Source organism: Trifolium pratense, linkage group LG3 (assembly GCF_020283565.1).
Source record: "Trifolium pratense cultivar HEN17-A07 linkage group LG3, ARS_RC_1.1, whole genome shotgun sequence".
NCBI classification, from domain to species: Eukaryota; Viridiplantae; Streptophyta; class Magnoliopsida; order Fabales; family Fabaceae; genus Trifolium; species Trifolium pratense.
The window spans coordinates 34401234-34426539 of record NC_060061.1 but is presented as its reverse complement, the minus strand read 5'-3'; the positions used below and the strand labels follow the sequence as shown (position 1 = coordinate 34426539).

The window sequence follows — 25306 nt, the reverse complement described above, 5'->3', positions numbered from 1 at the left end:
TAAAAAAATAAAAAATAAACAATAACCAATCAAAATTATTTTAACACCTTTCCATGCAACTTATTTCAAGGAAACTACAAAACACTACAAAAAATTCGCCTTTTTGCGGCGGTTTTTTAGTGGCGGTTTATCAAAACCCCCGCAGAATACTGCAATTAATGTAATTTTTACACTCCCGCTCTCTTTTTTCCCTGGCGCTTTTTTTTATTTTCATTTTATTTTCCTTTTCCCACTTTTATTTTTGTAAACCGCAACAAAGAAAAAAAATAAAAGAGAAGAACATCCCTCTCACTCTAAACTCACAAACCGCTCCTCCGTCTCACTCGAAACTCAGTACTCCATCGTCGGTGTCACTCGAAACTCAGTATTCCGCCGTCTCCGCCGTCGTCGCCGCTTCTCTGGCCTCAGTTAGTGAACTCACAACTTCCAGGTTCGATTTCGTTAGAAAAGGAAACGCATCAGTGTTGTTCGATTTCATTAACCTCAATGTCTATTCAATTTATGATTTCTATTTGGTTTCTATTTATGATTTCTATTCGGTTTCAATTTATGATTTCATTAACATCCATTTTCATTTCAATTTCAACTTAGGGTTTCTTACTTTTCTCTACTTAGGATTTCCTTCTTCGTATGAGTGAATTGATTTGTCATTCACTACTAGAAAAAGTTCAAATACCGACGGAATTTAGAGACGAAATTTGTTTCTTCTCTAATAGAGATGGAATTAGAGACAGAAAAAAGTTGTTAGAGACCGAAATTCAAATATATGTATTAGTCACGGATTTTAGAGACAGAAATTTCCGTGTCAATAAAATTTCGTGTCTAAATCCGTCTCTATTTTATTATTTTTATAATTATAATTGAAATAAATAGTCAGAGACGAAAATTTGAGACGGATTTTAGTCGTGTCTGATAATTTCTGTCTCTATATTCGTCTCTGATTGATCAACTTAAAATTAAAATAGTCAAACATTTGTCAGAGACAGAAGTAATCCGTCTCTGAATTAATCTGTCTCTAGAATCTGTCTCTAATGAAATAACATTGAAAATTTATTTTTAGTTGTCTTTGTTGATTCTGTTGTTTTATATTAAGCAAAACTCATGTCTTAGTCTATGGAATGAAAGGAACAACTGCCGAAATAAAGCTATAAGTTGTCTATATGGTATTCCATTCTTTTGCTTAACTTGTTCCCTTATTAATTTGTTTTCTGCTTATGCAATATTAACCAGTTTACTCCATTGCTCCCTCTATTCTCCATTTTATGACATTTTTGCCTGTTTTCTTTATTTAGAGTTGAAAGAAAGACAGTAGGTACAAATCTAATCGGAAGGAGAAAGATTTAAAGTTCTATTCTTGCTTAACAGTTGATGTAAGTACTTGTTTGAAATAAGTTAGAAATTCACCTCTCTGTTTATGATTATAAAAATTTGTTTGATTTAACTAAAAAAAATAACTTGTTTGAAACCAATATTTCACATCGTGAGACACTGTATGATTGTATGATTGAATGAATTTTTTATGATTGACATAATCGTGCAGGCAAGGTAATTTACATGATATACAATTGATATTTTCTCGTATTGTACGAATGACATAATTGTGAGGGTCTGGTGTGGAGTTGAAGTTGGTCTGATTCATAGCCACAATCATAGTCCAATACTCAAGTGGATTTCTTTTATGCTTCACATATTTTATGTGGACTATATTTGTGAGGGTTTGGTGTGGAGTATATATATATATTGGTTATGAAGGTTAGGCTACATGAATCAAAGGTGTTTATTTTTTTATATTGGTTATGAATCAAAGGTGTTGATCATGGGTGTCTTATTGCTTGGTTTTTCCTGCTGGTAGTTTGGTTGTGTTTTGTTTGTTTGTAGGTGTGCTTGTATTTTAGTAGTTTAGGGATCTGGTGTGTCGTGATTAGAATTGGAGTACTAGTAGTAGTAATATGTTGGATACCATAAACTAATTTATAGTGTACTTAGTGTGAGGATCAAAGCGTGTAAGTCAAATGAGAGGTTGAAATTAAGTTGTATACTACTGTTAAGTGTCTAGGTATAAGTGTCTAATAATCCAATGTTCAAGTAATTTAAGGCTTAGTTGGATGTGATATTAATGTGTTATTATGCTTGTTGTCCTATTATTATTATTATTTGAAGTTAATGTATGTTTAATATTATGCTTGTTTTCCTATATTACTCTTATTTGCCACTCTCTGTTTTTTAACTGGTTACTTCTGAATCTCTGTGAAAAACGTGTTTTGTTTTTAAGATTCTTTGTTATGTTTTTTAGAGGTCAGGTTCACTCCTCCATCCACGATTCAGTCGCGAACTCAATTCGTTTCCCGGATTCGGTAATGCTTTCTCTTAGGTTTTTCTTTTTGTGATCTTTTCCTTGTTAACCCTTCTTCTCTTAAATTTCTACAATTTTCTGCAATTTTCTCTTAATTGTTGTTGTTTAGTGGCCTGTTTTAAGGAGACAAATTCCATAGAAACATGCCATCTTTTTTTGTTCTCTTAAATAATTTATGTGCTTTATTATTTTATATATTTAGGTAAATGGCATTGTTGATCAATTATGGTGAAGTTCGGGAAGGTTACTAGACCTATATTAGGGATCAAATTTGCTCCAGATCAATCTGTGGAGCAATTAGGGGTAAGTGGAGTGCTTGTCTTGGATGCTCCTGCCACTGGTCCAGCCGGGAAAGCAGTAAGTTTATTATTTATTTATTTTACAATAAAGAAATTCATTCTTATGAGAGTTAGGCGGTGTTTGGATAAACTACTTAATTAAGCACTCATCCCTGCATATGCCTCATCTCCTGATTCCCATACTGGTACATCTATGGATATATGGCACAAGATCCTCCCCTCAATAATGAGTTGCAATCAAATCCACATGTTATAACTAGTCTTGTTTAAGTTATAACTTTTAGCAATGTAAATAATATATACTAATAGTTACAATTTTTCAGGAAACTTACCAAACTAAATTGTTTGAGAGAAATTCTCAAATAGGTGAGGGTAGTAACCAACAATCTGATGATAGTATATACATGGAAGTTGTTGGAGGCATTAACAAGAAGGGACACATATTTGGATTGGGATCTCAAGCTTCCACTATCAAAGAATCTTTGAAATTTTCTCCTTCAATTTCTACTGATGTGGTACAGCCGGATAAAGTTGCTGCTATGGAGGCTAAGATTGAAGCATTAACCGTTGAACTTGAGCAAAAGAATCTTGACAAGAAACGTTAAAACAAAAGATGGAGCATTGGGAGCAGATTTTTGGAAGGTTTGTGCCTAGTATTAATCAAAACTCTCCGGGTCAACTTGGAAGAGAAGGTGATAATGAAAATTATGAGATGGATACTAATGAAAATGATGTGATGGATGATGAAGATGATGTGTTGGATGATGAAGCTTAGCTTTAGTTATTTTCTTTTATGTATTTTTCTTAAATCAATTATATGAATTTTTGTGTTTTTGACAATTTTAGGTTTGATATTATATTTAGTGCAGTAATGGTGCACTTGATACTTTGTAAGAATGACATACATTTGGTGTCAATCGAAATTTGATTTTCTCACATTCTAGAATTATATAAATTACATATAGTAGATAAAAATTAATATTTGAAAAATTGTATAAGCATTTAATTGCTAAATAAGAAAATAAAAAAAAAACTTTATAGAGACGGAAAATGTGTTTTGTCAATATGGAGACAGAATTCTATGTTTAGAGACGGAATTTTTGAGACAGAATTATTTGAATTTAGAGACGGACAATTCTGTCTCCTTTAGAGACGGATTTATTATGTTTTGAATTCAATGTTTAGAGACAGATGTTTATTTGATAGTGACAGATAAATTCTGTCTCCAATCAGAGACAGAATATAAAATCCGTCTCTGATAGTTTAGAGACGAGGAAATTAAAGACAGAATCAAATTGGTCTCTAATTCTGTCTCTAACATGCTTAGTGACAGAATATTGGCATTTTAGAGACAGATTTTGGCCGTCAGTATTTAAGATTTTTCTAGTAGTGATTGAAAAGATTGAAATGTTGCATGTGTGCATCCTGTGTGCTTTTTGTAGGACTGGTTAGATGAATAAGTGCATATAGTGCTGGTTGATTGAAGGTTGATTGTTAGAGGAAGAGAGTAACAACAAGAAAGAATCATTTGAGCTAAGCATTCTCACTTTTTTTTTGAGTTTTGTCGAGTGCACATAAACTGTTTGATAAAAGTTCTTAATGGTTGGTTTTTCTTAAATTATTAGGTAAACTATGAGGAAAAAAATCACTATTTTTTCCCCTTTCTGATTTTTCCACTTTTTTTAACCGAGTGAGTTTCATATTTACTGCTTAATTTTCTGTTAGCAATTTGAGATTAATGTGTGGTACATAATTTCACTGTTTTGGCATAGAGAATTACATTTGTGTAATTTGAGATCTAATTACACATAGAGAATTACTAAAAATCAAATCTATTTGTGTAATTTGAGATTAATGTGTAATTCTCTATGCCAATATACAAATTATGCCAATATATTTGAGATTAATTTGTAATTTGAGATGTAATTTGGCATAGAGAATTATGTTTTGGCATAGAAAATTACACAAAGCATATATAGTGCAAAATAAACAATTACACAAATATATTTGATTGTTAGTTTCTCTATGTTGAATATAAATATCAAAGCAATTAGATCTTTGTGCTTCGTTGAACTATTTCCCATTATTTAAACGATGGTGATGACACAGGGACGAGGAGGAGCCATTAGAGCCTGAGATTGAGGTAACATGTTTCTCATTCTTTCTACTCTTATCCTTTTAGTTTTTGGAATTTAATGGATTTATGGATTGATCGATGGATTGTTACACTCCTAAAAGGGGTAGTTTAGCTGATAATTTATTTGTGTTTCTAGTATGATTTGGTGTTTGTTCAGTGCAGATGGAATTGTAATCTACGCCCATGTGATTTTAAAATGGAGAAGCTCGTCTTAAGTTATTTTCAAACTTTTAGCCTTGTAGGTGTATGCACAACTTTAACCTCAGGTAACAACCTCACAATTTTGGGATATTCTTCTACTTGTTGAGAAGATTTGCTTGTAAGTTGAGTTTTTGTACGTGGTATTGTATCTTACAAGGTTACATTGAAGTTCCAGAGATTGAGTGATGTTCTTTATCATACAATATCACAATGTATTGCACTTCCAACATTAATTGTATATCAATTTTAAAAGGCAATAGTGTGAGATTCCTTTTTAACAAAGCTTAATCTCATTCATGATTGGTGGCTTCTCCATAATCCTGCCTTTATTAATAACTTATCTAACTCTAATTGTCGTTTTTTACCTTTACATTGCAGGCCACAACATGCAACTCAGGTCTTTGACATCATTGAGGACTTTTACATTGGAGACTTGGAGCAATAGCTAATACTATGTTTGGATTTCCATTGCAAACTTAAGTTTCGGTCCAAAAGTATGTTTGCCTCAACAAAAAAAGAACTATAAATATTTTGGCTTCATTTGTACTCATGCGGTTTCTAAGCGGCGTTGGCTGGTTTGTAACATTCAAGAAATTTGTGATTTCACAATTCCAATATTCTATTTCAGGTTGCCCTTCATTTTTGCAAGTTAATGGTGGTTCATCAGATTCTAATATCGAAGTTCAGAATGAGATTGTTCATTGGCATAATAGGTAGTAATAATAATTGTTTTAGAATTAATTTGTGTAGTAAATGTAGTAGATGTTACAATTATTGTGCTGTTTTTTGGATTGAAGTTTTTTATCTTACTTGCATCCTATGTAGCAATCTTCAAGGGAACCTTCTACGTTATATTTATTTGTGTTCGTACATGTTTATGTTTCACTTTGTTTAGGATGTTGTTACTTGAACTTATATTGCCTACCATCTTTGATTGATCAATTTTAATGATCTAATTTGCAGGAATTATAATCAATGTGTCATTTGAAATGTGAGTGTGTCATTAATTTGAAGCATTAATGCTGAACTGATATTGGAGTGCTATTAAGAAGCCAAAATTGGATTTTGGGCTGCTTATAATGTCAAACTTCAATTTCCCTGGGTGTTTATTTGAAGTTATTTTTGCTTTTTTTTGTGTGAATAAAATGAGTATATTGGTGATAGATCATTTTCCTACTCTGTAGTTTTTAAACTTGATTGCTCATTTGGATGTGCAGCCTTCAAAAGACCATGAATGTTAGAAGCATGAGGCAGAACCATAAATGTTGTTAGGATCAAGGAGGTGAGGGTAAGACTATAATTAACTATGTGTTGTACTTTTTCCACAAGATCAAGGTGGAGGTGAGAGTAATTTAGTATATCTTTAAGTTCTTGTTTTGCATCTTTAATGAAGCTTTTCTGATTTTTATTTTTGATGAGTTGCTTTTGCTCTCAAGTGGGTAAGATTTTTATTATGGAGAAGCAAAGATGGCTCTGAAGGTGGGCACTTTGAAAATTGAGTTTTACATCATGGATATGGTCACTGTGACAGCTGCAGGCATCATCAGAGTTAGAGATGTGAAAACTTCACAAGATGTTGGAAGATGAGGCTCATCAGAGAGAGAAACTTGAAGGAGAAAGTGTAATATTACAATGAAATCTAGTGGTACTGAATTATCAATTATTTGGCATGTGAAGTACATCTATGTATTTACTATTTTCATTTTTTATATTAATTTAGTATATAATAATTTATTTTGGTAATTATGAATTTTTTATGTTTATTTGTTGTACATTTTGTCCTACTGTGACTATATTTTATGAAAGTTTGAGCATTGTAATAATTTGAATAAAAATAACTGTGTTAATTTTTTTTACTCATATTTACTATTTTGCGGGGGTTCTAAACTCCCGCAAAATAACCTCCGCGAATTAAACGTGATACCAGCGGTTTTTAGAAACTGCCGGAACAAATCTTAAAACCGCCACAACCATTCTATGGGAACCTATACCGCGGCAGCTTGAAAAAATCCCACAAAATAGTTTGCGGAGGTTTGCAACCTCCGCGAAAAGGCACGTTTTTTTGTAGTGAAAAAAAATTATATTTAGGTTTTTCCTAATAAGTATGACTTTTTTCTTTCTTATAATTTAGGACGATGATGTTCTAAGTTCAAACATATGTAAATATGTTGAGTCTCACTTTGAATAGGTATCTGTTGGGGTTGATTGCAATGTAAGTCCCACATTGCTAATGAAGGGAAAAAAAAGGTCAAAGAAATTATATTGAAGAAGTCCCACATCGCTTAGAATGGTGAAGCAATGGGGGAATCAAGGCTATATAATGGACCTAAGTTCTTTGTTTATAATTGCACCAGTCAGTAGCACTTTAAGCTTATATCTGACTTTTTTGTTTTTCTCTTGTACTCTTGTATTAGAGGGTTGAGAGATGTAGTTAGATATTTGCTTTGGAGAGTGTGGATGTATTGGGGGCCAAAGGAAGGTTGAGGGTAGTCTATGTGTTGTAACAATTTTCACATAGTGTTTATTCTCTGGTTGTCGTTTTTGACAACGACCGTGGTTTTTTCTCCGGTTTGGAGTTTCCACGTTATATTCTTGTGTTGTTGATTGCGTTCTTTTATTTTCTCTATGTCGGTTTTTCCCAACAACTGGTATCAGAGCTCTTGGTTTGATTCAGGAGGAGGGAGTTCCGCTGTGAAGTTTAGGCTAGAGAAAATTGATGGAAGAATCATGTTTGGCTTGTGGAAAATCCAGTCAAGGATGTGGTGATGCAATCTGGGTTACACAAGGTCAGCCTGGAGAGGTGGTGGTAATAATACTCAACATCAGTCTGGAGAGGCGGTGATAAGAATACTCGGGTTACGTCTGAAACAACAACTTATTATGAGGATGCGGTGGTGCTAGTGGAAGTTGAGAATCGGTGGAGTGTTGATCATATGGACTTTGGAAGCTCCTATCACATTTGTTTGAAGAAGAAATACTTTTGAATCCCTATAGCTAGTTGAAGGTGGAGTTGTTCATCTTGGTGACGGAAAGCTTGTAAGGTTCAAGTTATGGGTGAGTTTCTTTTAACACAATGCGAAGTATTTTCTTGAACTTTGATGCATAGATAGTATGTAGATTACTTGTTAGATAGTTCTACTATTATTGGTTATGCATCTGTTACTAGCGGTGATTCTCATGTTTTGGTTAAGTTGTGGATCTTTGGGTGGGTACTTGTTAGTGACATGAGTTTAGTTGGACTAGTGAAACAAGGTTTACTAGGTGATGTAACTAAACTGGAATTGTTGGAGCCTAACAATGGCCTGAAGGTGGTTTCAGAGCAGTTTGAAGTTGTTCAAGTGGCACATGGGCATCGGTTGACATGGATGCAAGGTGTGTGATGATAGCGTGCGGGCATTGGTTGGCATTGATGCAAGGTATGCGGTTATCTCGATGGCTGATGAACTTCCGGAGAAAGCCAACATGGAAGTTCCACCATAAATTTTCAGCGAGGTTTCGAGATGAAATTCTTGGGATGGCTTGATTCCAAGTGAAGAAAAATCTTGGGATGGTTTAGTTTCAAGTGAATAAAATTCTTGGGATGGTTTAGTTACAAGTGGAGTATACTCTTTATGGTGGAGTATGATAATTTAATTTGTCGGTATAAACAATGAGAATTATGATTGTCGGTGAAGACAATGATTGTCGGTATAGACAATGGAAGCATAAGATAATGATTGTCGGTGTAGACAATGAAGATTGAAGACCATTACAATCAAGGTGGAGATTGTTGGGGTTGATTGCAATGTAAGTCCCACATTGCTAATGAAGGGAAAAAAAAGGTCAAAGAAATTATATTGAAGAAGTCCCACATCGCTTAGAATGGTGAAGCAATGGGGGAATCAAGGCTATATAATGGACCTAAGTTCTTTGTTTATAATTGCACCAGTCAGTAGCACTTTAAGCTTATATCTGACTTTTTTGTTTTTCTCTTGTACTCTTGTATTAGAGGGTTGAGAGATGTAGTTAGATATTTGCTTTGGAGAGTGTGGATGTATTGGGGGCCAAAGGAAGGTTGAGGGTAGTCTATGTGTTGTAACAATTTTCACATAGTGTTTATTCTCTGGTTGTCGTTTTTGACAACGACCGTGGTTTTTTCTCCGGTTTGGAGTTTCCACGTTATATTCTTGTGTTGTTGATTGCGTTCTTTTATTTTCTCTATGTCGGTTTTTCCCAACAGTATCTCATTACCATACACGAAAAAATAAATAATTGGGCCACCTTTTAACAATTTACAATAAATATATGCATTCCAAAGAGATTGAAAGACGGACTGTGAATCACATCAAAGTCATAAATTATGTCACTATTTTTGAATACTTGTCTTAAAAACATGTATGAGAAGATAAACAGTTGGACCACTTGTTTCTCAATCTCCAAGAAGCATTGTCTATATTGCGTAAAACTTGAATAATCAATTGCAATTAAAGTCATAAATTACGCCCCAATATCAGAACATCTATCCGAATAACATCAGTTGCAAATTACATTAAAGTCATAAATTACGCCACACTTCCAGAACAACTATCTGAATAACATATGTGGCACAGCTAGCTCAACGTGGAAAGAAAAACTACACGTCAAAATTAATTTCACAATTTCCAAACAACTATCTCACTAACATTCATGACAAGGCAAACAGTTGACTCATCCGCTTCTCAATTTTCAAGGAATAATATATGTATTACGTAAAACTTTGATAATCAGTTGTAAATTATGTTAAAACCAAAAATTATGTCCCCTTTTATTATTTTATAAAAAATATCAAATTGGTTAAACTTTCTCTCTTTTTATAGAGAAAGAAGAGAAAGATTCAATTTTTATAGAGAAAAGCGAGAAAATGTTCAACTGTGAAGAAGAATGAAGGTGATAGAAAGAAATAAAATAAAATAAAATAAAAATTCTTTGTTTTGTTTGTTACTCTCACTCGCCGGAGAGTGAATGTCACACTTACTGATGGAAAAAAGTGAATCTTACAAACAATGACGTGAAAAATTTTGATTGACTGTGCTAACGTTCACTTGTAATGTGCACATACTTTTATGTTTGTGCAATTTTTCAGTTTTGCTTACTAATTCATAGTTGTTTCCAGTCGATGAGCCAAAAAATTAGCCATGTTTTGTGTGTTAGACAAATGCTATGACTTTTTTTTTTTGGTAAACGAAAGGTATCATCTTCGCGCAACCGTAGAGACTAATCCCCTTGAGGCAACCGATTCATTTAAGGGGTTGACCTCTCCCAACAAATGTTTCTTCATACGCACCGATCAGGGGTCAAACCCAAGATCAAAAGGTTAAGGGACCCAAGCATCTACCACTTGTGTCACACTGTGTTGGTTGTTACGATTTTTTTTTACTAAATTAGAAAAACAAACTTCATGCATTGAATTGAATGTGTAAATTACTTTTTACAATACAATTAATGCTTGGTCAAAAAAAAACTAAGTTACAATAAATTACTTAATTGAATTTGAATGGATCTATATTTTTATATCATAATAATTAATTAATGATTTTACAATGGATTTTACATCCAAATATATAAGAGAAAAAACTATTTCTTCATGTCCCAAATTATAAGTAAAAAAATTTTATTTTTATTTTTGCTTTCACCACTAGTTGAATCTGGTTCGGGGTCAGTTATGACATCAAGTGGTTCCATCCCCCTCCTGATCGTAGTTGCGGGGGATCGAAACAGTCAATCACCACTAATCCAACTAACGATTGGTAAAATATACTCTCTTTTTTTTGTCAGAAAAGATTTTGCTTATTCTCTTGAAATTAAATGCAACTGCATTTAATTCTCTCTCTCTCTTTCTTATTTTCTCCATAAGCAATAATCAATCAAAATTATTTTAACACTTTTCCATGCAACTTATTTCAAGGAAAATACAAAAAAATAAATTGAATGACAGACAGTGAATCGCATCAAAGTCATAAATTCTGCCACTGTTTTTGAATTATTGTCTTAAAAACATGTATGAAAAGATAAACAGTTGGACCACTTGTTTCTCTACCTCCAAGAAGCATTGTCTATGTTGCGTAAAACTCGAATAATCAATTGCAATTAAAGTCGTAAATTACGCCCCAGTACGAGAACAATCCGAATAACATCAGTTGCAAATTACATTAAAGTCATAAATCATGCCACACTTTTAGAACAACTATCTGAATAACATATGTGGCACAATTAGATCAATGTGGAAAGAAAAACTACACGTCAAAATTAATTTCACAATTTCCAAACAACTATCTCACTAATATTCATGACAAGGTAAGCAGTTGAGTCATCTGCTTCTCAATTTTCGAGGAATAATATATGTATTGCGTAAAACTTTGATAATCAGTTATAAATTATGTTAAAACCAAAAATTATGTCACCCTTTATTATTTTATAAAAAATATCAAATTGGTTAAATTTTATATTAATAATAAATTTCACCATTTTCAAATAGTTATCTCATTACATACAGACAAAATAAATAATTGGACCTCCTTTAAAAATTTCCAATAAAAAATATATGCATTTCACGAAGATTAAATGACAAACTGTGAATCCCAATTTTCAAGAAGCATTGTCTATGTTGTGTAAAGCTTGAATAATCAATTGAAAATTACATTAAAGTCGTGAATTATGCCACACAATCAGAACAACTACCTAAATAACATCAGTTGCAAATTACATTAAAGTCATAAATTACGCAATACTTTCAGAACAATATTTGAATAACATACGTGACACAGTTTGCTCAGCATGGAAAGAAAAACAACACATCAAGATTAATTTCACCATTTTCAAATAGCTATCTCATTACCATGCGATAAAATAAATAATTGGACCACCTTTTAACAATTTCCAATAAATAATATGTGAATTTCAAAGAGATTGAATGACGGATTGTGAATCACATTAAATTCGTAAATTCTGTCACCGTAATTGTTGTCTTAAAAACATGTATGACAAGATAAACAGTTGGACTACTTGTTTCTCAATTTTCAAAAAGAATTTCCCGTGTTGTGTAAAACTTGAATAACCACTTGCAAATTACATTAAAGTCATAAATTATGACACATATTCAGAACAACTGTCTGAATAACATCAGTTGCAAATTATTTTAACTTCATAAATTATACCACCTTTTCGTAATAACTATCTGCTATCTGAATAACAGATGTGGCACAATTAGCTCATCTTGGAAAGAAAAACTACACGTCAAAATTAATATCACTAGCTCTCTTACTCACCTCTCCTGAGCCACCGTTGTCTGCCTTCCTATACTCGCGAGCCACCCTTCCGTCCAGTCCCTCCACCTGAATCAATTACGATGTAGACGCAGGTTTGGGTGGTGTGATCAATTCCTTTGGAGTCGCGATGCCACCATTAAACTGTTCCGACGAGATTCACAGTTGATTTCGTTGGTTTTGGGGATTTTGTCGATAGTTACCGTCGATTGAAAATAGAGGTCGATCTCGATGGAAAACAACTGGTTGGTTTTAATGGAACCATCCTTTCCGGCAAGATCCTGTTGACCGTTGGTTTCGTCGAATCTGTCGTTGGTTACGGTCGATGGAAAACAGAGGAAAATAGAATATTAGTCAATGGAAAGGATGGAAATGTTGAACCTGTCTATGGTTATTATTACTAGGTACTATTCATGGGTACTTGGATGATTTAAAATTTACATCACCTGCTTGTATAAACCAGATGGCATGTATTGGAGGAATTGAGTTTGTTTGAAGCTTTCCATGAGTTAAATTCATAAAAAATCGTCCCTGATATTGCTCGAAAGGGTTAGGTGCGTAAATATTCCGTGTTGACGAAGATAGTCGTTTGTCGTGCCAACGGGTTGTTGATTTTTTGTGTTTCTTGTGCTCGTGGTGCTCAACTTCGTGGATTGACCATCCTTCAGTCTGGTTTCCGATAGGTTTTGGACTGCTTTTAACAAGACTTGATTCATCAAGAGGTAGATGGAGAGATTTCGTCTATCTCATTATCTGTATAATTCCATGATAGTTCCTTGGTTTCAGACCATTTAGCTTTAAAAAGCCATCATTTCTTGCTGCTTGCTGCAGGGAGTTGCGGGTACTGGATTGATTTCGTGTTGACGGTCGGTTCATTCGCCTATAATATTTAGGACTTCTATTTTGTCTTTTAGGCTTAACTAGAAGTTAGTATGTTTCAATATCCTATGAGACTCACTGAGTTAGGTCTATGTCCCCCCCAAATTTTTTGTATATATGTATATTTTTCTTTTTTTATCTAATAAAGAGATATAGGCAAACGATGGGGGCGAAACCTGCTTTGTCCCTTGATGTCTAGATGTTATTCGCCTTATAAAAAAAATATCACTATTTCTAAACAACTATCTCTATAACATTCATGGCAAATTAAACAGTTGAGTCATTTGCTTATCAATTTTCAAGGAATGTATTAGGAAAAACTTGATTGATCAGTTGTAAATTATGTTAAAACCATAAATTATGCCACCCTTTATTATTTTATAAAAAATATATAATTGGTTAAATTTTAGGGAAAATTACATTGACCTCCCTTGAGTTTTGCTTAACCGTGTGTTTGGTTTAAGGGAAAGAAAAAGGGAGGAAAGAAAAACACGAAAACACAAACTTATGTCTCTGCTTTTTTGTCTATGTGTTTAGTACATTATAAGAATCTTTTTTGTAAAAGATTAATTTTTTTAAACATGGTAATGAATTAAATATGAATTTTTAAGTGTTATGCGCTTAAAAAATCTTAAATATTATATATAGTGTTAAAAAATTCTAATTTTTTTGTGGGATATGTTTTTATAATATTATAAACATGAATAAAAAACCATTCAAAAATTCGAAAGTACACAAGAATTAATTAAAAGTACGTAGGGGCAAAAAAATGTGACAAAAAATATTTAGGGGGACAAAAAATTGTTGAATTTTTTTATAGGGACTAAAAATAAAATTCGAGATATTTATAGGGACAAAAAACTTGTTTAACCCCTCTATTAAAATAATTAATTACTCCTTGACCAAAAAATAATAATTAATTGCTTACAAAAAATTAATTATTGTACAAATTTATTCTTATTAGTGTCATTTGTAAATTCAATTTTATTGCCATTTTTTTACCATATTATTGGTATGAAATTTTGCATCCATCTAATGGTAATTGAGTTTAATTGATATGCACCGACGGTGTAAAATACTTTTACACCATCGTCCAATAAATAACCATCATTTTGCCATGTCATGTCAAGAAAGTGAGATGAAGTGGGGTGATGTGGCGGAAAACATGGTTTATATTGGTTGACAGTGTAAAATTATTTTACACCGTCGGTGCATATCAATTAAATCCAATGGTAATTAATCTCCGTTATGAACAATAATCTCACTAGCATACATGGCAAAATTAACCCAACATTAAGTTTCAATTTTAATCCCTAAAAATTCAAAGTTTCATTTTCTTTTTTGGTAGAACAAATTTTCATTTTTAGTTCCCCGAAAAAATTTCTTCGGATATTAATTCCTAAAAAATTTCATGTTTTCAAACCTGATCTCCGCTATCAAGTTGAGTTAACAAAAGCTAACATGCAGTGGCGGATCCAGGACCCTAGTTCAGGGGGTGCAAAATTTTTTATTTTAATTAATAATTATTATAAGTATGATATAAAATACAAATTTTTTAAATTTATGTATAATACTCCTTTTAGGAGTATATTAGTAAGTGTAAATTTAAAAAAAAAAAAAAAAAAAAAAAGGAGGAATTTTAATATAGACAAAAACCCAAATAAAAAATATTTGGGCAAACACATGATTGAAAAAATTTAAATATTAAATAATCAGTCACATCATTTATCATCACTTTATTATCATTCTTATTATTTTTTTAATATTTTTTAGTGTGTACGCCTAAATATAAATACTTTAGCCTTGTGCCCGATCAAGAATACCTCTTGAAAAAGATGGTAATATCTACTCTAAATATGCATTTTGCTAAAATATTCCTTCTAAAAAATAAATAAGTACAAGTTAACAATTTTTAGAAGCGTTTTATAAAACAGTAGTGCTATATCCACTTATTTTTTATTTTTTGAAGTAGTAGTATATTGGCAAGTAAAAGCATCCACAATAAAATTATTCATTTTTGAGTATTTAACTGAGTCTCACGTGTACACGTCACTTGTTCTTTTGCTTGATATATAGAAAACAGGCAGTGTTTGGCTATGGTAACATTTTTTATTGACGGAATTTTGGCTATGGTAGCATATCTTCTTGTTTTAGCCAAACTGATTTAAAACCTTTAAAAAATTGAAGAGATTTTGAATTAATAAAATAAAAAATACAAAGTATTGTAAAAAGAAACTATGAAAACAGACTGACTGCAGTGGTTTTGGTCTGTACATGCGTCAATCCTGCTTTTTGATTATCATGCATCTGTCCTTTTTTTATATAATATCAATAATATGCATCGGTTCTTTAAAACAAGAAGATAGAGTTCATAAAATTGGGGAAATCTGGACCGCACACGCGTCCGAGTTTGGGTGCAGAGTGCAAATGTAAAATGTCAGAGGGTGCAAAGTAGAAATAACAGAGGGTATTAGGTGCAATTGTTCAAATTTCAGGGTGTGCAGGTGCACCCCCTGGTTGCACACTGGATCCGCCCCTGCTAACATGACACTATGACATGTCAAATTTTAATGATTTGGCGGTGCCACATAGGTTCATTAATTGACTAGGCAATGCCACATCAGCAAAAATTGATTTTATGTTTTAATTTTTAATTCTATTTATATTACCTAAAATACCCCTATTTTCCCAAATTAAAACTTGAAATCACTAATTTCGTTCAGCATTATTATTTTCCCCATCACCCAATTTGTGTCTTCTTTTGTGCTCTCTTGTTTTCCTCCACGGTGACCAAATAGCATCTATGTTGTTTGAATTTTCTATCAATTTATCTTCAATTGCAATATTGTTTTCTATAATTATGTGATAGATTTTCAATTGCGGTGGTGGTGGTGGTGGAAGACTCCAGCAAAAGGGAGGTTCGTGGAGATAGCAGCGGCGATAACTGATGTGGTGATGTAGGCTGGTTACAAGAGAGGTGAGAGAAAAAACGTTTAGGGTAGCTCTCAAATTCATATCTAAAATCCTTAATATATTAAGACAGAATACATGTGCAAACATAGTTTAGCGCCTAAACTTCTACCTAAACTTCTACAAAATCCTGCTCAATGACTATTAGCCTCTTAAACCATTCATATTCCTTTTAATTTTTTTAAATAAAATAAATCTCTTCATTTCTTCTGCTTTTTGTTTTACGAGAACCTTTTGTATTCTTAACTACACAATTAATTGTGATTCACTTCTCTAGAAAAAAAAACTCCATTCACTTCTTCAAATCCTCTGCAAGAATCCACAAATAAAACCATTTTTTTTGTCATGCTTATAAAAAAAACGTTTTATGTCTCTTCTATGCAGAAAATTATGTGTTTCATCCACTATGTGTCTTCTTCTCTGCAACATTCATCATGGCATGCTTCTCTGAGACCACATGCCATGTGATTGTTTCTTCATTGGTTCATTTCCTTTCCATTATGTGAATTCATATATAAGTTTCCTTTTAGTTTACATTCTGTCAATGTAATATTTGAGTGTCTAAAAACTGTGGCATTATTTTAAAATAACTCAAGTTTCTATTTGTTTTGTGCAGGAGTTCAAGGTTTTGACAATTCAATAACATTTTCACCATATTGCCTTCTGCCATAGTCCACAAAGATTAACCTTGAACAAGACCATATTGTGTGTACTAACTATTTCAAAATGGTTTTTTAGTTTGTTCATAATTTTATATAGTTTATTTTTGCAAATTTCTTAGTGGCTGCAGTATAGCATTTTGAAAGTAGTAAATTTGTAAATATTGTTTTAAAATTTATATATTTTTACATGTTTTCTTTCCATGTGATGGATATGAAATGGTTGCTTAAATTTGTATTACAATTGTAGGATGTCATGTGATTGATCAGGTGGAGTATAGTGTCATCCTGATGATGCTGGACTTTATTTGCAACATTCTAATACAACTCCAACCTAATAATAATATATTTCTTTTCTTTTTTTTTTGACAAAGTTATAATTGGTGTGTTAGATTTAATGCTTTATTATTGATATTTCAAAAGGTACAATATTTTAATTTTATTTCCTAATTTCCTAATGACCTTATAAACACACACATGGCTTTGTTGTGTTATGTTGTGGAGAAAATACGAAACAAATAGCCTCACCTATTTTTTATTTTTAAGATAGTCAAACAATGTAATGCAAATATGTGAGTTATGGGGTTTTTAGCATATGGTGGTACCTCTAAGTAAAACTTAGATGTGGTATTTGACTTCTAATTGGGATCATACCTTTGAATTCTAGAGGAATATTCATTTTGGTATCTCTATGTATTCTTCTTGCTACTCGATTGCTAACAAGAATGGTGTTGGTTCTCATATTAGGTATGACTTCCAAATATGGTGGCAGGTGACAACTTTTTCAACATCACATTCTCAAATGTGTGCATTAATAAAATAGCAAAAATGGAATTTAGATGTGCAATTCAGTAGAAGAATTTCATCCTTTCAGTTGACGAGTTTTTTGGTCTTAGCCAGCAAGTTTATGCATGAGTTGCATGATTTCAGTTTATTCCCATTATATTTGTAATTGTTAGATCTTTTTCAAAATTGATTGTAAATATTAATTTGAATGTAAGTTTATTATCTACATGGGTTTGAACCCACAAAGTATAAATAAGAACATCGATACAGATTGTGAGTTGTAACATAAATAAAGAGACTTAATTATTTATTGTATATTTAGATTGATAGTGAGTTTGACAATAAGGTTGATAAAATGAGAAAAACTTGTGTGGTCACTACCAGACAACATATTTGGTCACTCTCACATATTTAGAAAAAGGTAAAGAGAGAAAATAATTAAATAATATATATTTTTTAATTAATTAAATGATATATATTTTGATGTATGTGTGATTAAATATTGTGACCAAAAAATTGTGACTATTTAAGGATTTTTGTGATAAAATTACATAGTCATTATAATTCTTACAAAAGCTAAACTTTATACATGTTTATATCACGAAAAGTTTGCACCATCATGGTAGTTCATTTGTGAGTATGTGATTCTAACAAATTTATCGTAATACCAAATAAAAATTGTAACATCTTTAAGTAAGCAACAAGTTATGTACATAATCAAATATATTATGCCATTGTTGTACATGCTTTGGAAAGAAACATCTTTCTCTAAGATATAAACAAAAATGATCAAATACATCAAATACATTAATTTTTATTGACACTTTTTTTATATATATTTTAGGACTGAAGAAGTACTCCCTCAGATCAAATATATTCACTTTTGTTTACCAGCTTTTAATTTGCTTATATTTTAGAACGAAGGGAGTATATCACAACGTGACTGATTAATGTATGTATATCAACTTCATTAATTAATAAACATATTTTAAATAATAATTTTATCTAAACTTTCAAGTTATTATTTTTCTACATATTTTTCGTGTTTATATATAATGATTGATCCCGTGCGGGTATTCATACTAGTAAAATTGTAAAACTAAAACACAGGGTAGTGCTCAACTTTTTCTTTGGGTTGGGTACTTGTTGGATTTTATGAAAAAGTGTAGAAATTTTAGGGAGAATTTGCAAAATGTTACTAGACACAAATGACCAAATAGATATATTAGTCAAAGATATATTTTTTGAGTAGGATTTTTTTGGCAAACCACATTTTTAGTCTTTGAATCTACATCAGAATCACATTGTCACATATACATTAGTCTCTCAAAATTTTAAACAGATGCACAAATATATTTTTTATCAATCATTTTGGCATTTGAATACGTAATCAATTTAGTTCTTATATTTAGGACTCGTTTGACCCAACTTTTTTTAGAGCTTATGCAAACAGCTTATATAATTTTTATATATTATTATAAGTTTGTCAAGGTATTTTATGATAAAATAGCTTATAAAATAACATAAAACTTAATTTATATTGTATAAGTTGTTTGCATAAGCTCTAAAAAAAAGTTGTGCCAAGCAAACCCTTATTCTTTGTTGGACAATTTAGTTTATAAAATAACTATAGAATAAAATGTTATATATACTTGCAATTTCAATACATTCGAAGACAGATATAATAATAATTTACATTTTTAGAGGCTAAAATGGAGGTCTATCCGATTATTTTCTTCTTTTGTTTAGTATGACCACGGTATATCGACGTTCATGTAGCTATCAATTGAGTTTTACTTACTGGAGAGAATATAATAATAGGGTCACTCATCATCCTATTGATTGATTCTTGGCCTTCAGGTCTTGCTTATGGCAATAAAAGGGTCTGAGAGTATTGTTTATTTTCTACCTTTGTTTGTCATAATTCCGCCTCTAATAGCAGTTTGCTCCACCATAGGGGTCTTCTTGATTTCAATACTTGTAAGAGGTGTCAAGGTGCTGAAGAGTGTTTTCTTTCTCCATTAAATTTGTGATTGTCCTTTTTTTTTACTAACATTAATTTGATGATATTTTATATTATTCAATATATTATATATTACACGATTTTTATTTGTTTTCTTCTCAAGTCGTATTTTATTTGTTTTCTACATATTTTCTTCTCAACTTATATTTGATCATATTTCATATTATTCTATATATTACACAATTTCAATTAAATAAATTTTTATTTAGACAAAATAAAAAAATAAATATAGAAGTAATCATTTGTTATTAATGTATGATACTCAAAAGGTAACATCACCCATTGAGATGCTCTAATCTATTTGAGCTATTACATGATTCAATTGCTGAAAGCTAGGTCCAGTGGTGATAATACTTCTTTGTTTCGTGCTGGTGTATGCTGGATTTGGAAGTGTTTGGAGTAAATATAGTTCCATACACTACAATGAACTTTTTTCAACTTGGTCGTGAATTTCAATCTCCAGGTTTTGTTGATGATCCTCATTCTATGCCTCTCGCAAGAGATAAATGATCCAAAGTTCAATTTATGATTTTTGCGTATAAGAAATTCGATTGAGGCAATAACTCATTCTGTACCACCAAACAAGTTTTTGAAATATAGATAAAAACTACCAAACAGATGTGAATTTGAATTAACATTACGAGAGACACATATGTCCCCTGTCTATTTGTTTTTAGAAAGGAACATCAATTTGAATAAAAAAAAAAAGGAACATCAATTTTTATTTTATTATTTTTTATTGCAAAAACGAACATCAATTTTTTCTAGCAGCACTCCTCTACATGATTACTTAAATTTGAGTTTTTCTTTCCAATAATCTTTTTTTTTTTTTTGAAGCAGCAAAAATTTATTAACTCAACCTTAAGCACAAGTACACAAGGAGAGAAAGGGAACAGAACACAAGCAGTAAAGAGAGACTCCAAGCCTAAACACACTTGGAGAACAGCCTTTTAATGTCCTCAACAACCTGTTCCGCTTCCTTAAAACCATTCCCAAACAGAGTATCGTTCCTTGCTTTCCAAATTAACCACACAGTCGCATTCCAAATCAGGCGGACACCCTTCCTATGATTTTTCCCAATAGCAGCATCAGACAAACAAGCAAACAGATGAAACAGATTTGGAGGAATAATAATAGTCGTACCCAGCCAATAATCTGATTCGGTGTTTATCCTACGGTTGTCCCTACTAATTTGATCAAGAAGCCTTTGATGATGTTTACTTGTTTATTCTAGGGATGATGGCATCAGAGATTTGATAGAAATAATACATAATTTGAATATAAGTAGAATTAAATTAGTAATGATGATGCATAGGGCAAGCAGCTGGTATAAAAAAAAACAATATTTCTAACAGAAAAATAAAAACACCATAGACAGGTAAAACCAAAGTTCAAATTGATTCTGGAATTGAAATAGAATAACTAGAGTAATTTGATAATCAGTAAAAACTATAATAGTACAATTAAAATAACTCAAGTCGCAAATATTACTGTAACTCATAGCATACTAGAAGCAAAAATTCCTAAGCTACCAAAAAAACTGACCAAAATTTTACTTAGGGAAATGGAACATCATATGATAAAAAAAACTAGTTTAAATCCCAGCCAGTTGCTGCCACAGATTCAGTTCCGGCAATGGGAATTTGTTGTGGAGGTGGTACAGCTTCACCCCAGTCCCCTGCAACTGAAAGAATACTCTATATCAACAAAACTTGAATATAGTACTCAAAAATTAACTCAACAGAATATAATACTGCATCAACTTTTATCCTAACAAATCTTAATTAGAGAATTAACAAGGAAGCAGACTAAATGATAGCTCAGTAAAGTAAAAATAATTTTTTTAGCAGATGCCAATAACAGCAGTTAAACAAATCGGAGATATAGGAAAAACCGAACTCAGGGCTAAAGTATGGTGCATAAAACTTCAGTTTAGTCTAGGAATTTCAAAAGAGCAAAATAATTACGTACCAGCTTCTTGGCCTGCCCAGTTGGCAGCAGGAGCTGCTGAAATAGGTTGTGGGACAGCATCAGCCCATGGTTGATCAATGGTAGCAGGCCACTGAGCATCAGATGGAACAGCATTGAAGTCAGCAATGGCGTAATCTTGAGCGGGATTTTCCTCCTCCTCTTGCTCCTTGGCTTCCTCGGGTTCTCTATAGAAGAAGAGATCAACCTGCATTAAAGAAAAACATGAGACAATGTAGATAATTGAAATCTGCAAGTCAACCTTCAAAATTTGAAGGGGTACAGTGCATTGTATTCATACTTCACGTTCCAGAATTTCCGTGTACTTTTAACAATAACAAAAGTATAAAAACCAAAAATAGTTTACCATCACATCCCACTTATGACCAGGGCGAATAGTACCACGCATCTGCAAAACCATCCTAGCCAAAAGCCAAAAGAGACAACCAATGCTATGCTTTCCCTTGTTGTTAGCAGGAATTCCAATGTCAACATATCTCATAGGAGAATCAGTGTCACAGAAAGCAATTGTGGGAATATTTCCAAGAGCAGCTTCCTTGATTGGCTGCACTTAAACAAACATGCATATGGAAATTACACAAATTTATCATACAAATAAAAAACTCATAAACGGCAATGCACAAAAAAAAAACCATTCAATGATATATATGCATAAATTAGCAAAACAATGTGGGTTAAGGATAATGGGGAAACCTGATGATCAGTTCTTGGATCGGTGAGGATGAGAAGACGAGGCTCGCTGAATGAAGTCTGAAGCTGATTGGTGAAAGTTCCGGGAGTGTGCCTTCCAGCAATGGCATGAGCTCCAGTGTACTGAGCAAACTTCAGAACTGCCCTCTGTCCATAAGGCCTTGCAGATTGGACAATAATATCCTCAGCGTGCTCAATGGCAACAATGACCCTAGCAGCTAGTTGAAGTTTCTCCCAAGTCTTTCCAAGATTAATAATATAAATACCTTACATTCAAATAAACAATAAACAATCAAAACCCAATTTTTCCAACCATAGAACATTGACAATAGAACAAACACATGGTGTGCTTTAATTAAGCAAAATTAGATTTTTAACACTAAAACTATCCTAAAAAACAGAACTAAACAAAATAAAAAAGGCATAAACTTCTTAAAACCATTTTACGGAACCCAAATAGTAATTAACTAAATAATTATCCTATAAACCAGATCTTAATCTCGATTCGGAACAATCAAATGTCAAACCAATAAAACATAAAGCTTAAGAAAGTAGTAGGGATTTGAATGTTACCGTCTTGACGGCGTTTGAAAATGTAACGCTCCATTTGGTAGTCACAGTTCTTGGTGCCGAGATGAACATCGGCAGCCAACATCAGCTGGATGTCAGCTTCCTTTTGGGAGAGCTGACGGGATGAGGGTGCGTCGGTAGCCATGGTGGATGCTTTTTACTCCGGCGGCGGAAGAGATAGCTCAGCACAACGAATTTTGATAGGGTTTTGTTTGTTCCTAACGATGACTATATGAGCTCAGCACAACCTAACGATGAGTATATGACCCGGCTTAATATTCCTGGTAATGGGCTCGGCCCATAGTTGGTCCATTTTCCTTTACCAAAATACATACGTGCAGGAACTTCTTATTGTGTCCCCTGATTTTTCTCGCGCTATAAATTATCAAAATATCCATTTTGCCACTTAAAAAAATGATGTGTAAAATATTGAAAATTTTATATTAAAGTGTTTTTTCTTTCTTTCTCAAATTTATCATTTTTTAATGTCCGCTACTTAAGTAATAAATGGATAAAATGAAAAACTTGAATGACACGTAAGAAGTACATCCACAGCAAAAGAAACTCTCAACACATGCATAAATACACAATCAAACATCAAACATATTATTGATATCAATCAATTAACATACAACTAACACAAAATCAACACAAAATCATGCAACCACATACAAATGGCATAACTGTAAAAAAATATTGGGTGGCCACTAAAAAATTTGTAGCATACAAATTAAATACGAAAATTATATTGCATACAAAAATTCAAGTAAGTACAAATTCGATTATCAATGAATTAAATTACATACCTTAAAATTACAAAGTTGATCATTAGAAAATAATATATTTTAATATATTACACAATACTAAAAAGAAAATAAATTTTTTGCATTTTTTGTATTAATACTCGTATCAAAATCAAATTTTAGGAAAAATGTCTTTGCTGTCCCCAAGGACATGTTTGAACCCTTTGTATTAAAAAATGATTTATTTATTTTTTTTATGAAAAAAAATACCAGATATGCAGACCCCAAGAGTTAAACACGACGTTTATAATTTTATAATAAAAAATCAAGGATAGTTTGGTAATTTCTCTCTTTTTCTTTTTGGGGTGACTTGTGACTCACCTCAACCACCCCTGCCCTGGTTCTTGTGCACGATATATCATATGCGAAAATGAGCTGTGTTATTTCAACACAGTTTTCCAAACACGTATTTGACATAATAGATAAATTGAGTCTATGCACGCATAACAAAGCAAATTAAAAAAATTGTAAAATGGTATATTTGTCAACTTTGTGTTTAAAATTTGTGTTTACATAACATTATTGTGCGAAAATCACGATCTTATGTATCAGTATTTGTACAGAGTAAACTTTGCACTAATGGATTTTAATTACACAAGCTACTTTACAAATTTATGAATCCTAGGTCTCCAGGTCCAAACCGATTATTCATGATCAAGGAAGAAAAAAAAAATGATCACTTCAGATTTGAACCTCAAACAATGAATAAGAACAAGAATAATGATTACAAGAAATAATTAGAAACATAACAAAAATCACATTTTAGAAACAAAGACACTAGTTTAGAGCTCTTGAATGATTTTTTTTTTAAACTTGCTATCCGACCTTAGGACCGACTAATTCAAGTGGACTAATCTCACCGCCCACTTGCGGGTCCATTTAGAGTTTTTTTTCTCTGTATGGACTTGACCCACCGAAATTGACACCAGAGAAAATTAAACCTGACACATTGAGAGTAGCATATTTCAAGGATCCAAACCAACATCACTAGACCAACCCCAAGTGAGTTTCTTGAATGAATCTTAACATAATTTAGTCCTTAAAGAGTAAAAAATATACAATCTTATCTTAACAATTTAATTACAGGTTTCATCATGTACTGTTATTTTACTCTCTTGGTTAATGCTGACATGGACAAAGATAGCGCTATGAAAATTGTGAAAATGTTGTGTCCCATCTACAATTGGCGTGTTTGTTGGCGGAGGCTAGGGTGAGCGAGCCTCTCATATAGCTCACAGGTGAACTACTAAAAGATTGAATCTGGACCATTCGTTGGTGAAAATGCATGATACATACGCTACACTGTATCAATGTGCCTCTCTTCTCTCTCTACCTTTACCTTGACATGCTTTTCTCAATGTTCATTAACTAGTTTTTTAACCATGCTTTCGCACGGCCCATCAGGTCTTTTATTTGAATCATGACCTATTATAAATTTAAAAAAGAGAACTTATTTTGCCACTCTACTAATTATGGGATGCACCCTAAGAAATTACCAAAATATTCTTGTCCGCTACTTAGGTAGCAGACACCCCTCAAAACATCCTACTTATATAACGTTCGCTACTTAAGTAGCGGACGTTATTTTTCAAAATTTTTGATTTTTTTAACATACGCTACTTAAGTAGTGGAAAGGTAAAATTGAAAAGTTGTAGGACGCGCAAGTA

At 32.3% G+C, this 25306-nt stretch overlaps 2 protein-coding genes and 1 long non-coding RNA gene across 6 annotated transcripts; 2 read left to right on the top strand and 1 right to left on the bottom strand.

Moving 5' to 3' along the window:
* The first annotated feature begins 1054 nt into the window (after positions 1 to 1054).
* Positions 1055 to 3590, top strand: LOC123918802. 2 transcript variants are annotated; one of them, XM_045970948.1, is made up of 5 exons: positions 1055 to 1163; positions 1293 to 1370; positions 2294 to 2354; positions 2556 to 2710; positions 2976 to 3590. In XM_045970948.1, the coding sequence occupies exons 4-5, from the start codon at positions 2579 to 2581 to the stop codon at positions 3255 to 3257; spliced, it is 414 nt and encodes a 137-aa protein (XP_045826904.1). In that variant the 5' UTR covers positions 1055 to 1163; positions 1293 to 1370; positions 2294 to 2354; positions 2556 to 2578; the 3' UTR covers positions 3258 to 3590. The 2 variants fall into 2 exon arrangements, with proteins under 2 accessions (XP_045826904.1, XP_045826905.1); XM_045970949.1 differs by having other exon boundaries at positions 1293 to 2354.
* Positions 3591 to 4595: 1005 nt separating this feature from the next.
* Positions 4596 to 6709, top strand: LOC123916674. Of its 3 annotated transcripts, none has more exons than XR_006812227.1 (4): positions 4596 to 4795; positions 4952 to 5484; positions 5619 to 5703; positions 5954 to 6709. It is a non-coding gene; the product is annotated as an uncharacterized LOC123916674 (long non-coding RNA). The 3 variants fall into 3 exon arrangements; XR_006812228.1 differs by having other exon boundaries at positions 4596 to 5055; positions 5369 to 5484; XR_006812226.1 differs by having other exon boundaries at positions 4596 to 5484.
* A 14256-nt stretch (positions 6710 to 20965) lies between these two features.
* LOC123916844 (40S ribosomal protein SA-like) lies at positions 20966 to 23157 on the bottom strand. The gene is made up of 5 exons (XM_045968408.1): positions 22840 to 23157; positions 22270 to 22532; positions 21923 to 22120; positions 21559 to 21763; positions 20966 to 21271 (listed from the first exon to the last, which is right to left on the bottom strand). Exons 1-5 carry the CDS (start codon positions 22979 to 22981, stop codon positions 21177 to 21179), a joined length of 903 nt encoding a protein of 300 aa, XP_045824364.1. The 5' UTR covers positions 22982 to 23157; the 3' UTR covers positions 20966 to 21176.
* Positions 23158 to 25306: the final 2149 nt, after the last annotated feature.